We start from the raw sequence: 11,720 nt of genomic DNA, 5'->3' as shown, positions 1-11,720 counted from the left end.
TCAGTGGTGGTGACCGCACAGCTCTGGCGTCCATTGATATGAATCGAAAAAGCCACATTGGTGTGTGTAGGTATGTGTGCGTTAGGTGTTCCAGGATGGATGTAGCTGAATCTTTGAAATCCGTCACAACATTTCACCTCTTAGTTTAGTTTTTTTTTGTTTTTACATGTTATCTTGCACTGATGATCAAGAGGCATTGCAAATATTTAATTGTATGTAAAAAGCATTTTATTCTTATTATTTTGTCTTTCCTACGTGTGTTGCAAAGCATCTGTTGCTGCATTGACATGAAGGCGTACAAGCTGGTTGCTGGTTTAATGACAGCAAATAGCTGAAATTGATTGACTGGGTTTTTAGTATCATCCTCATTATTTAATTTGTGGAAACATTATGGATTTAAATCACATTTATAACCATTTTGCTTGTCTTGGCGACTATCAGGTTCATAGGAAATTTGAATTGTAGCCCAGGACTTAAGTAAAGATGAAGATCAGTTTGATGGAGAATAATGTATGCACACATTGTGGTATTCAGGATTGCATGACATCAAATGATTTTGGAAATATGCTATGAAGTTGTCCTCCAAACAATGAAGAAAAAAAATCCTCTGGCAATGTAATCATAATGTCTTTATTAATGTCTAAAAATCATCCTAATGAACTCATTCTTTGAAGCAGCAGTGACCACTGAGCACACATAACGTTGGCTGACAGACACACACACACACACACACAAACCAGTGTGTGATACACTTTAGACACGCATCAAAAGATCTGATGAGTCTACGTTATCCCGGGAAATATCTGTCATTACAAAACAATCAATATAAATATTAGACTACAGCAAAAGGCTTTCCCTTTAACTGAGGTGTTACCCTGGATCCAACTCGTTTGTGTGTGTGTCAGTGGAAACATCTGTTGCACCTGTACAAAAAAAGGGATATTTCTATTGTTCCTACCTTCTCGATCAACTTTAAGCTCTGTTTGGATGAAACGGCATGCTTGTGCTGCTGGAGCGGGCCGCAGATGTCGCGCTGCTTTAGTTAATCTGTTTGTCTTCCACGATCCCCAAATCAGCACATGAGGGGAGTTACAAATAACTCTTAAATTTTATATTAAACTATTAACTTTTATTGCTGTATTTTAGATTATCATCGTTGTTTTTTTTCTTTTTGGGAATTGCTGCTGTTTTTTTGTTTCTTTTTTCTCTGAGAACACTGTTGGAATTCCTGTCTTGTTTTGTTTTTTTTTCCTGCTGTGTACAAGTCGGTGAGGGGGAGTGGGGTTTTGTTCCTCTACATTACAAGCATCTGGCTTTGCTCTCAACCCTCTTCCAGTTTCAGCCTGTGTTCAGGCTCACCTTCATTTTACTGGTCAAGGTACCGCACTACTGGTTGCTGTGTTTAATGGATCAGACAGTTAAAGCCCTGCGACTAGAAACAGACTCACTGATATCGTCCTGTGATTCTGTGACGGATGATAGAGACCTGTGATTAGGATTCGATGCTACTCCTACCTCTAGTCTGGTTTGGGTCTGTGTGCGAAAGGAGCACCTTTCGGCTTCTCCCCAACTGTCCTGCTGCTGAGCCACATTGTCCCGCGATGCCACGTGTGGACAAGCAACTTTGAGGGGGCGGGCGATGTGATGAAATGCATCATAATACAATATTTAGTTTCTAAAACAACGTGGGGTCAATTCTGTAAATCCACACGAGGTTCTACGGATAATTGGATTTTGTAAATTGGCATCGCAAGTACTTTTACTTGAAGCAGCCGCAGCATCAGATACGAATCAATCGGTCACATGTGAATTACATCGTAGCCGCGTCACACACCCCCAACTGCTACCTAGACCCATCTCAAAATTGAATTCATTTTCTCTTTGTATTTATTTCGCTGATTCTTATTTAAACGTCCAAAATGTTGGAAACACGTCGCCCAGCTCAGTCGGACGACTCGGTTTGTTCGAGCACAGTCGATTACCTGCTGTCTAGTGTCTGAACGCCTCCTTTTCCCATTTGAATGGACTAACGTCGGCTGAGAGGAGAGCAGGGAGTGACGATGACGTGATCATTGGCGCACGAGTATTATGACGTTGCAAGTTTTCCACCTGACCAGACTTGCAGGCTTCCCTCCATTATGACAAAGTATTTTCATTGAGTGCTTTGATTGTGCCAAAACGTCCGTCCAAAATTACTAGACGTAAGTGTTCGTGGGAGCTGGTGAAGAGCAGAGAGGAGGGCTTGTAGAGTGACGGGCTGAAAAAGCCCTGCCGGTATTTCTTCTAAATTGCACTGTAATTTATTAATATTAGTATTCTCTAGGACATTCGGAAAAGGAGAATTGGGGAATTTTTATGACTTTCTGCAAAGAAATGTAACTAGACATGTTCATTTAAAGTGGATTTTCTGACATTTTCTTGATTGTTAATTATTGTAATTGGCACAAGTTGACAACTTTGTTATTGACCTTTCCAAATCTGACCACAGGATCGAAGACCTATTTTCTCTTTTGAAATGCTATTTTAATACCATTCAGCCAATGTTAGTTTCATTTTTTTCCCATAATAAAACCAAACATGTCAGTAAATAAGTCGCTTTCCTTGTGATTTTTTTTATTTTTTAAATCACAACCAATGTCCTTTTCATTGCGAAGATCAAGTGTTGTGGATGAGGCCAAATGGAGTTCAGATCAGAGGAGAGTTCAGTTCAGTGCATAAATGAAATCTAGCTTCAATAAATTAAAAATTCTTATGTACCACACAGTATTTCCCTCACGTTGGTAATATAAAAAACAGGAGGAAAAAAAAGGGGGCAGGACACTGGTCATGCAGTAAAAAGTGGAAAATATCGAAAGGCAAAAAACACAACGTTCACCCACAACAAGACTATGGCAGAGAAAAGTTCAAGGAAACACTGCAGGACTCATTTTACAGACACCCACATCTCATGAAATGAACAATCTCGGTGCGCTAAAGATGTATGACCCCATCTAATCTGACCCCCTTTGTGTTATTGCCCATTTTTAAGACGTCCAGTGTACAAATAGTGCAGTGCTGGACCAGCATTTTGACATGGCTTAAAACAAAAAAATCAGATAAGGTCAAATCACATTATTGCTGCAGGCAGCAAAAGGTCACGTTGAACAAAACATGTTTTTCACTCATGAAAAGGTGTGGAGTCTTATCTCATGTGTTGATATGTAATCTGACACTCAACACACACCTGTGCTTCGATTAGACAAACATGTTTGATGCGCATGACCTTTTTTGACACGAGTCTTAAGGTCAGTCAACTTTAGCATGATTTGTTTTATCCATTCATGTTAAAAATAAGTCACAGCAACAGAAAACCATCTACAGAAAATGTGGCACAAAAGGGGAAATCTTAAAAAGGTGTAATCTGTTGTAGATTTCTACATGGTTAATTTAACAGGATTAGGGGGATTAATACATACAATAATTTGGCAAAGAATTATTTTGAATTCAGTGTTTCTAATAAATGCACTACCAAGGCAATTGAATGAGGATAATGTAAACAATTACTTATTATCCATAAAAGCTATTTCTTAATATGTGCATTTAAAAATGAAGTTTTTTTCCAAATCCGTCTGGATGTAATGTTCATATACACCATTATATGAAATAATTAGCCCATTGACAGGAAATCATTTGTAATCTGATTGCTGTTAAGCAAAGCACAACCGCCGAGATATCCAAGTGTTGTTGCCTCTGGATTAAAAATCAACTTGGACTCTCATGACCTGCGCTGGTCATTCTTTACTATTTTAATCGAAGCATTTCATTTCTGTGCAGAAAAACAATTCATTGTTTTGTATCTTGTTAACGTCTTTCACTGCGCAATAGGTGTTGTTACAGACTGGAATTAAGAGGAAGTCACTACAGTAAGAAACAACCCATTACCAATACCTTTGAACGTCTTTATGAAAATTTGAGTATTCAAATTCAAACTTCTCCATGGCAACCAGGTTGGGTGATCTGAAAAGAAGTTCTTGGCTAAACTCTGCTTGGTCGGTTTCTCCCTGTAGCTGCCCGAGACAACACATGACATCAGTTTTGGCAGAACGAACCCTCAAACTTTACACCGAGGAGGAGGAATGAGGACAGTTTATCTCATCTAGATCTCACAGTTGTTGACAAATGCTTCACACAAGAGTGAAATAATGAAATATGTCCGGCGCAGGGATCATTAGAAATGGATGACGAGACATCGGTGTTCACGATGACAGGAAGATTGAAAAATGATTCCTGATTATTCTGGTGCGTGAGACCAAATGGATTAAGTTGACAGCAGGACAGGCTCTGACGTCGGAGTCTGTGGATCAGGATGAAGGATATGGAAGGGATTCTGCTGGCTTTGAACACCATAATGAGAACAGCAGCTGCCAACCTACTGCTAAAAGTTCCTTGATTTGTTAAAAGAAAAATGAGGGATCAGGATAGAGGAAAAAAAACAAAAAAACCCCTCATGCTTCTTAGTTAACCTTGGTCTTGGGTTGGGTGATTCTACGTACAACACTGTAGAAGACTCCAAAGTTCTGCAGAAAGGGAGCAGGAGACAAAAGTTCATGATATATTTGAGACCATTCAAGACGCACACTAGCTGACACGGAACATCAACAATGTCGACATCATCATTTAAGTCTCACATTGATCTCCTCAGAGGAAATATCTGACCAAGCAATCTGATGCAGCATTATTGTAAAACATTGGTTACAGCCTGAAAGACAATAGAGAGTGCTTGCTGCATGAGCATAGTGACTTACCTGGATGGCGAGGTACATCATTCCTAAGTAGGCTGCGATGCAGACCGCCAGCAGCAAGTCGAAAATAGCCGGCTTCACTCTAGAGTGAGTGGAATACAGGGGGATTATCAAAAAAAGAGAAAGAGCCCATAATATTGCCTTTCAGTAGTATGGACAAAAAGAAACGTGTGAAATTAAGTGAGGCCTTGGGGGCTTCCCGGACAGCGGTGAGGAGGCCGTTACCTGTAAGCGTTCATAGTCTGCTTCAGCTGGTCGTAGAAAACAAACTCTGGATCCCTGAGGACAAGACAGAGAGCGTTCAGTCGCCGTTAGATACGAGAGAGACTTGGAAACGGTCTGAGACGACATATTTATTTATTGATGAACTTTCTGCCGTCATTCATGAGGCATTCAAGAACTTCTAGGTCACCCGCCTCTACCTTTTGTCCGCTTTGACGTAGTGTCTCTTGACGTCCTTGAGGTAGTGTCCGAGGTGATACTCCAGAGTGGACACCACGCTGCTGTCTTTGTCCACCAGCTGAGCGGCTCGGGGCTGCGCCGTGAGCCAGTCCACCACCGCCGACTGCTGCTCGTCCTGCACCTGCTGACGCAACACGTCGCGCAAACTGCATCACAACAGCGGCGCACATTACGAGCTACACACCGGATGTGACCGTCGGGGTCCGTGACGGACGGCGTTACAGCAAAGCTGTGCGTTGGAAATTCTTATTATGAAAAGCATAATAATGGTGTCAGTAATCTTGAAAATGAAAAATAGGTTACTACTGGTGGGCTCTCTAGTGGTAACCCCCCCCCCCTGCCCTTGTAGTTGTGCGACTCACCATCTGTTCAGTGAAGATCTGCAGGTCCCCGGGAGCCCCCTGCGACGCATTGGTGCACACAGCGACAGAAATGTCAAAACACGGGCAGGAAACAGGGGACAGTGTCCTGCGCCCTGGGCCTGCGCGGTTACCTTGTCTGTGAGGTTGTAGATGACCCGGGCCAGCGCCTCTGCTACCAGCTTGGTGTTCCTGCTGAGCTTCTTCACGTCTACATGAGGCCTGTGAACACACAAACACACGTGTGCAGGCAGTTAAGAGACGGTGGAACGAGTCCCCAGAGACAAAAAGCTGAGCAAAAGAAGGGGGGGGGCACCAATTAAAGAGGATCCATTTTAACCCAGGGAAGCCGATACGCTAAAAGTTTGACAGAAGAGTACACATCAAATAAACTGACAGGAAAGGTTTCAAGTTTCAAATTGTTAGAACAGCCAGAGAAATGAGGGGGGGGGGGGAGACAAAAGATGTCACAGCCAAGCTTAAACAACTTCACGCTCTCATAAATACGGTCAGGAATGGTGTATAATATGCACTGGCTGCGGCCTCACAGCGGTCTTTTCGGTGGAAGGTGTACCCGGGGGGAGGGGGGAGGGGGTGTCTGGGGGGTAGAGATGGGGAGGAATGGGCCGACAACAACGCCTATGACATGAACACAGGTGACTGGCAGCGGGGATGGAAACGCTTTTCCCTGGGGGTGATTGGGAGACTCGCAGTAGTGAACCCACCCAGCAGGGGGCTCTCCCGCTCCGTGGCGAGAGGAGGGGGACACTGACCGCACGTCCATGATGCTGAAGCGCTGAGCCAGGCGGTGGGAGGGCAGGTGGGACAGCGTGAAGGCCGGCAGACGGCGGATCCCGAAGCGCTCGTGCTCCCAGGCCAGCATGTCGTCGGCCAGGTTGATCTTCTTGTGGACCATGGAGAACTTGACCTCCGGGTACTGACTGGCGGCCACCTGAGAGGAGATGCAGTTCCAAATGATACACTGGAATCTAATACATGACATGGGTTAAGTGAGATATGACAATGACATGAATGGGAAAATAATGCGACTGAGGTGTAACGAGCCTCGAGGTTCTTACCAGCTCCAGCTCTTTAAGTAGAGAGAACTGAGGAGACCCTTCTTTAGGAGGTTTGGACACGTGGAGATGCAGAGAGTCTCCGTTCCCCAGAGTGTCCAGACACAAGACAAAGGCTACGTTGTCCTGCAGCAGACTGGAGTCTATCACGAGAGGGAATACAATAGAATATATCAATGGAATTCAAAAATACGAGGGGGTAAAAAAGAAAAAGGGGCACATTAAAACACAGATCAATATCCAAATGTTGTATTTAGTGAAAAGAAGACTAGTAATATCTAACTAAGAAACCAAATGAAAATAGTGTTATTTTTCCAGATGGGTTCTATTGTAATACAATACGCACATAGTTCAAACAAATTTCATATTGAACCAAATCCATCAGTACCTGTATGGTCCAGATTGTCCTCCAGCCAACGCTTGGTGCCCTGGTAGTTGAACTTCCCCCCCCCAGATACAAAGAACAGCAGGTTGTACCTGCACACACAACGTGATTCACACACAGGTCAAATCTAAAAAGGGAAATATCCTGATGGATGGGTGATGATAAATGACAACAACAATGTTAAATATAAATGGACGAATCAGGTGGGAAGTGCTGACGTTAAACTTCGGCCACACGGCATTAAAACAGTAGAGTCCATTACTCCTTCACAAACCACTCGGTCACAAGTCCTTCCACTCAGCTACGGCTGATTACATTTTGACATAAGAATGAGCCTGCACCATATTATTGACCGCTTTAAGTCCTCACGGCCGGCAGAGTGCACCGATGATGTTCAAGATACTTAAAGCATTTAAAGTAAGACTCTAACCCGGACAAATGTGAGGGCCAAAAAGGTTTGGTTTGATCTTACGTTCATGAACCACTGATGTCAGCACTCAAGACCACTTTGTTTCATCTTATATATAATGCATAAAATGAGTCCAAGCGGAGGGGGTCTTTAACATGACTGCAAAATAGAAATCAAAGCTTTTTTTTTTTAAATGCAACTCATTTTTATTTAGACCCCGGTAAACTGCACATCCGAGTCTGCCACGATTTTTTTCCGTCCGATCCTCTTAGAGCTTTGAAAGGTGTCCTCATCACTCACCCAGCGTGTGTCCTCTTGTAGGTGTAAAGCTTTGAGAAGAGACGAGCCAGCTCTAGCAACATGGACACCCCGCTGCCGTTTGAGTCCGCTCCGTACGACAGCCACTGGAAACCAGACACACAAACAGTGGTTTACCCTCCCGTTGCATTCAAGTTTTGCTTCAGAAAACTGTAAAATGGGCTTATTTGTAAGGGGCTGTGAACATACGGGGGCAACTCCGAAAGAGTCGTAGTGGGCGACCACCACAATAGTCGGCAGGTCTTCTCCTCCGACTCCAGCCAGACGACCCTGGTCAATAAAAGAAAGGCCGCCATTAGCTTACAGTCACATTCAACCTCAGGAGCTCCTAATTCCCTGAAGGGAGACACCTTTTCCGTGTGTTCAAATTTAAGCGCTGACTCAAACTGTTCTCCAGAGGTGATGATCAACTTTAGATAATGATCAAAATTTAAATGTGTGTGTTCCTATCAGCCAGTTGTGGCACATTAGTCTTGGATTATGCTTAAGTGACTCACCTCTAGACTGGTGATGGCCCAGTCACTCACAGCTTTACTCTGAGCTCCACTGGTTACCATCTGGAAGCCGTTGGCTGTGGCCGTGTGCAGCAGCACTACAAAAACCAACAGAAAAAAAGCATTAGAATTCACTTGCCAATACCACATTACCAACTTTCCAATCATGGATGGCCTTTTCATTATAAATGTACAAATGAGGCGTATAATGCAGACTAGAAGACACATTGAGCCCGACCACATGTCCGATCTAGAGAGAACAAATACCTTCTGCTGCTGATAACGAGCCCTGTGAGGAGGAGGAGGTCAGGGTCTGGGTGTAGATGGACAGCAGCTCATCGTCCTCCATGGCAAAGTAGACGGGGACGATGGTCTCCGTGGCCAACATCTCCGGCTCCAGCTCCATGAACTGCTGCACAGGGTAAACAGGAGGGGAACCGTGTGTTTTAACCAGCGCCGGCATACACCTCAGTTTGTTAGCTCAAGATGCTGATGGATCCAATCAAACTTAAAAAGGGTACATTTTATTTTATTTAATAAATATTTTAAACTCTGCAAATTAAACACAGCACATATTTTGGGACAGGCTCATTGGGAAGCAGGAGAGAAGCAGCATTGCAAATTAACCTTTTGTTACTACCATTACTCACCAAAAACTGAATTTAGTCACGTAAAGAGTAATAAAGTGCCCACTACTTGTGCTCCCCAGAAGGACTAATCTAATAATCCCATCCATACAACTGGGCAGTGGGTTTTGTGGGATAACATCATAACATCTAAACCCCTTTCTTTGTTTGAGTCCCACTAAGCTTGGGGACGTGAAAGAAAAAGCTGAAAATATGGCAAACTGCCGGTTATGCATTTGGATACTGCAATAATGGAATAAGCAATGATTACTTGTACCGTGCATTTTAGTGTGATAACAATACACGCACAGCTTAAATATTCCTTCATGTTGGGCTCTAATTGTAGCTCACGTTCCATTGACTGACTGCACCAACCATCTCCTTTGCACTTGACTTTACTCATAAAGTGGAAAGAGCAAAGATTGAAGGTCTTTGATCTCAGTGTCCTCACCTGCACTATGTCCTGGGGCATAGCAGACATGTTCTTGGGCAGGATGATGACCACAGCTCCTGCTGACTGGCGCAGGGCTTTCTGGTACTCCTCAAAGGAGAATTCTGCCAGCCGCATGATAACACAACGGCGACTTAGTACCTCTGCTTCCACAGTACGAGCCTCCGTGTTCAGGATGGCATTCCTGGTACCTGAGGGCAGGAGACACGACGAACATCAGCTGGGAAACAAGAACTGAGAACAGAGCAAGATGCCTTATCCTGCTATTAGAGCACAAAGACGGTTAGACACGAAGATGAAAAGCCACTGCGCTGCCGAGGCTAAAACAGAATGGATAGGAACCGACTGGGTCCAATCGGTTCTGATCCATTCTGTAGACACACCAAGGAGCTGAGGTTTGCTTGATCCCTTTTGTCAAGTCAGGTAACTTTCATGAATCCTCCTCTAAGACGTGAGATAGAAAGAGCCATTCGTACTTCTGCTTTTACAAATGCTGTTGGCGTTGGAATTTAAGACTGACTGCGTTTGTAATGTTGCTAACGTATTACAGCATTTATTAGACCGATACTCGTAAATTGGAATGCGTTACCGAGTACACGTAGTAGGGATGTTCAGATATCATTTTAAGGAGTAACATAATTGACCCAAACTGTCTCCAAATGAATGAGCTAACTTACGTTAGCTTGTCTTTCATTACTAGCAAGGCTAAGCTACATTAGCACCAAGCTAGCTGCTGCTAGCCTGCATTGAATTGTTGCTTAAGGTTAGCTCCAGACAGCTACGAGTTTTGACGTTGGCGATCGCTTTAGCTTCTGGTGAAGTTCGCGTAATACAAAAAAGTGAAGAAACAGCAGACTCACCGTAGGGCTGTCCCTGGAGGTCGTACTGCTGCATGCGGTACACCGTAAACTCGTGCGCCGCCTCGGCCGGGAGCGGCGACACCAGGATCAACACCGCGGGGATAAACACAATGAAGGTTAAGGGGAACGAAGACTTAAACATGTTATCGAAAACTTCACTAGCCTCCTCAAACATTGTGGCGATGTTATTGTGCGAACAGCTAGAGTTAGAATAATATGTTCAGCTGTCACTGCGTTCAGCAACTGACAGGCAGGGACCCTTGTTTTAGCGTTAGCTAGCTAGCTAACCAACCGCTATGCTCAACCTCAGCGTATGACAGATCATTCTGATCAGGCAAATAGCGACCAGCTACTCTCCCCATGCGCTGGGACCAGAGCAAACGCAACATCGTTGTTACTTCCTGAAAATGGAGAAGAAGAAGATTTTCTGTGAAAAAAATACGTTTTCATGTATGTTATTTATTCCACAATCATATATACATTTAAAATTGAGTTGCGTTGAATCAGCGGTCCTCCAGGAGTCATCCAGGGCAGCTATAATCGAAAGGGTGTGCTATTTACTGACGCTAGATGGCGCTGGACACCTTCTTTTTGTAATCAGTCTTGCAATCAAAGCAAATATTTTCTTTTCCTTCTATTTTCCTGTTCAGGGCACGAGTGTGCATTTAATTACGTTATAAAAATGTATGTTTGAAAAATAAGTCCATCACATCCCATGGACGCCCCTCTATTTAGCAGATGGTTAAGACCTGACCTGACCTGACACGACCCGCTGCTTCGAGTCAAGAGCACAGGTAACATCAAGAATACCAAGATAACCGCTCGACCATCTGTCTTTTTATTAACTGATTCAATACCCCCCTTAACCAGTCAGAGCTTTGACTTGGTGATTTGTATGAAACATAACACATTTGTAATACTTTGTTGTTACAATTGCTTTTGGCATGGTCATAACATTTTTATTTAAAACGAGAGAAAGTTTAACGTTCCAGATTTGGTAAACTTCATCTCTGGCTTTGTGACATTTGTTGAGTTTACCTAACAAAATAAAGCAAAGACAAACATATCTGAATATTTATATGCATCTTCTTATGTAGTCAATATTTGAAAATACACTTAGATATATTAAATCCTTTAACTATGTAACGAGAGCTTTCATTAAAGTTTTATATCATAAAAAAACACCAATACAAATGTAACGCCTGCAACCAGTTGGAGTTCAAAATCCTATTCTCGCTCTCTCTCCTCTCCCCGTCTCCCCCTCCTGAGGCTGCTCTGCTAAGTGGCAGATTAATGCTGATATGATGTCCTGCCATCCCACTTAATGGACCTTGGCGTCGTTATTTCCTTTTGTATGAGTAATCCGTGCACAGGCTGGTGAGAGAGGCCAAGCAGCAAACAAAGCACAAAACCAATTTGGTGTGGACGCTGAAGCTCATTGTAATGATTTCACATTACGGAAGAAATGATCATTTGGAGATCCGCTCACATGACCGGCA

At 43.4% G+C, this 11,720-nt stretch overlaps 1 protein-coding gene across 4 annotated transcripts; it reads right to left on the bottom strand.

The window, feature by feature from the left end:
- Positions 1-2,592: 2,592 nt before the first annotated feature.
- Positions 2,593-10,563, bottom strand: ncln (nicalin). 4 transcript variants are annotated; one of them, XM_037468785.2, is made up of 15 exons: positions 10,222-10,563; positions 9,362-9,552; positions 8,552-8,696; positions 8,288-8,382; positions 7,980-8,060; positions 7,773-7,876; positions 7,067-7,155; positions 6,682-6,821; positions 6,328-6,554; positions 5,737-5,824; positions 5,606-5,644; positions 5,204-5,367; positions 5,007-5,060; positions 4,785-4,863; positions 2,593-4,556 (listed from the first exon to the last, which is right to left on the bottom strand). In XM_037468785.2, exons 1-15 carry the CDS (start codon positions 10,394-10,396, stop codon positions 4,494-4,496), a joined length of 1,734 nt encoding a protein of 577 aa, XP_037324682.1. In that variant the 5' UTR covers positions 10,397-10,563; the 3' UTR covers positions 2,593-4,493. The 4 variants fall into 4 exon arrangements, with proteins under 4 accessions (XP_037324682.1, XP_037324683.1, XP_037324684.1 ...); XM_037468786.2 differs by having other exon boundaries at positions 5,204-5,364; XM_037468787.2 differs by having other exon boundaries at positions 6,376-6,554.
- Between the last annotated feature and the right edge of the window lie 1,157 nt (positions 10,564-11,720).

The sequence above is a fragment of the Pungitius pungitius genome, chromosome 7, assembly GCF_949316345.1.
Source record: "Pungitius pungitius chromosome 7, fPunPun2.1, whole genome shotgun sequence".
Taxonomy (NCBI): domain Eukaryota; kingdom Metazoa; phylum Chordata; class Actinopteri; order Perciformes; family Gasterosteidae; genus Pungitius; species Pungitius pungitius.
The sequence above is the reverse complement of the archived record's forward strand: the minus strand, read 5'-3'. Positions and strand labels throughout refer to the sequence as shown.

Excerpts from the sequence above, each read along its gene's own strand:
- ncln (XM_037468785.2), bottom strand. The coding sequence starts at position 10,396 with ATGTTTGAGGAGGCTAGTGAAGTTTTCGATAACATGTTTAAGTCTTCG. Across the intron at positions 9,553-10,221 it reads CCTCCAGGGACAGCCCTACG|GTACCAGGAATGCCATCCTG; the intron begins GTGAGTCTGCTG and ends TCCTGCCCTCAG. Across the intron at positions 4,557-4,784 it reads TGATGTACCTCGCCATCCAG|AACTTTGGAGTCTTCTACAG; the intron begins GTAAGTCACTAT and ends CCCTTTCTGCAG.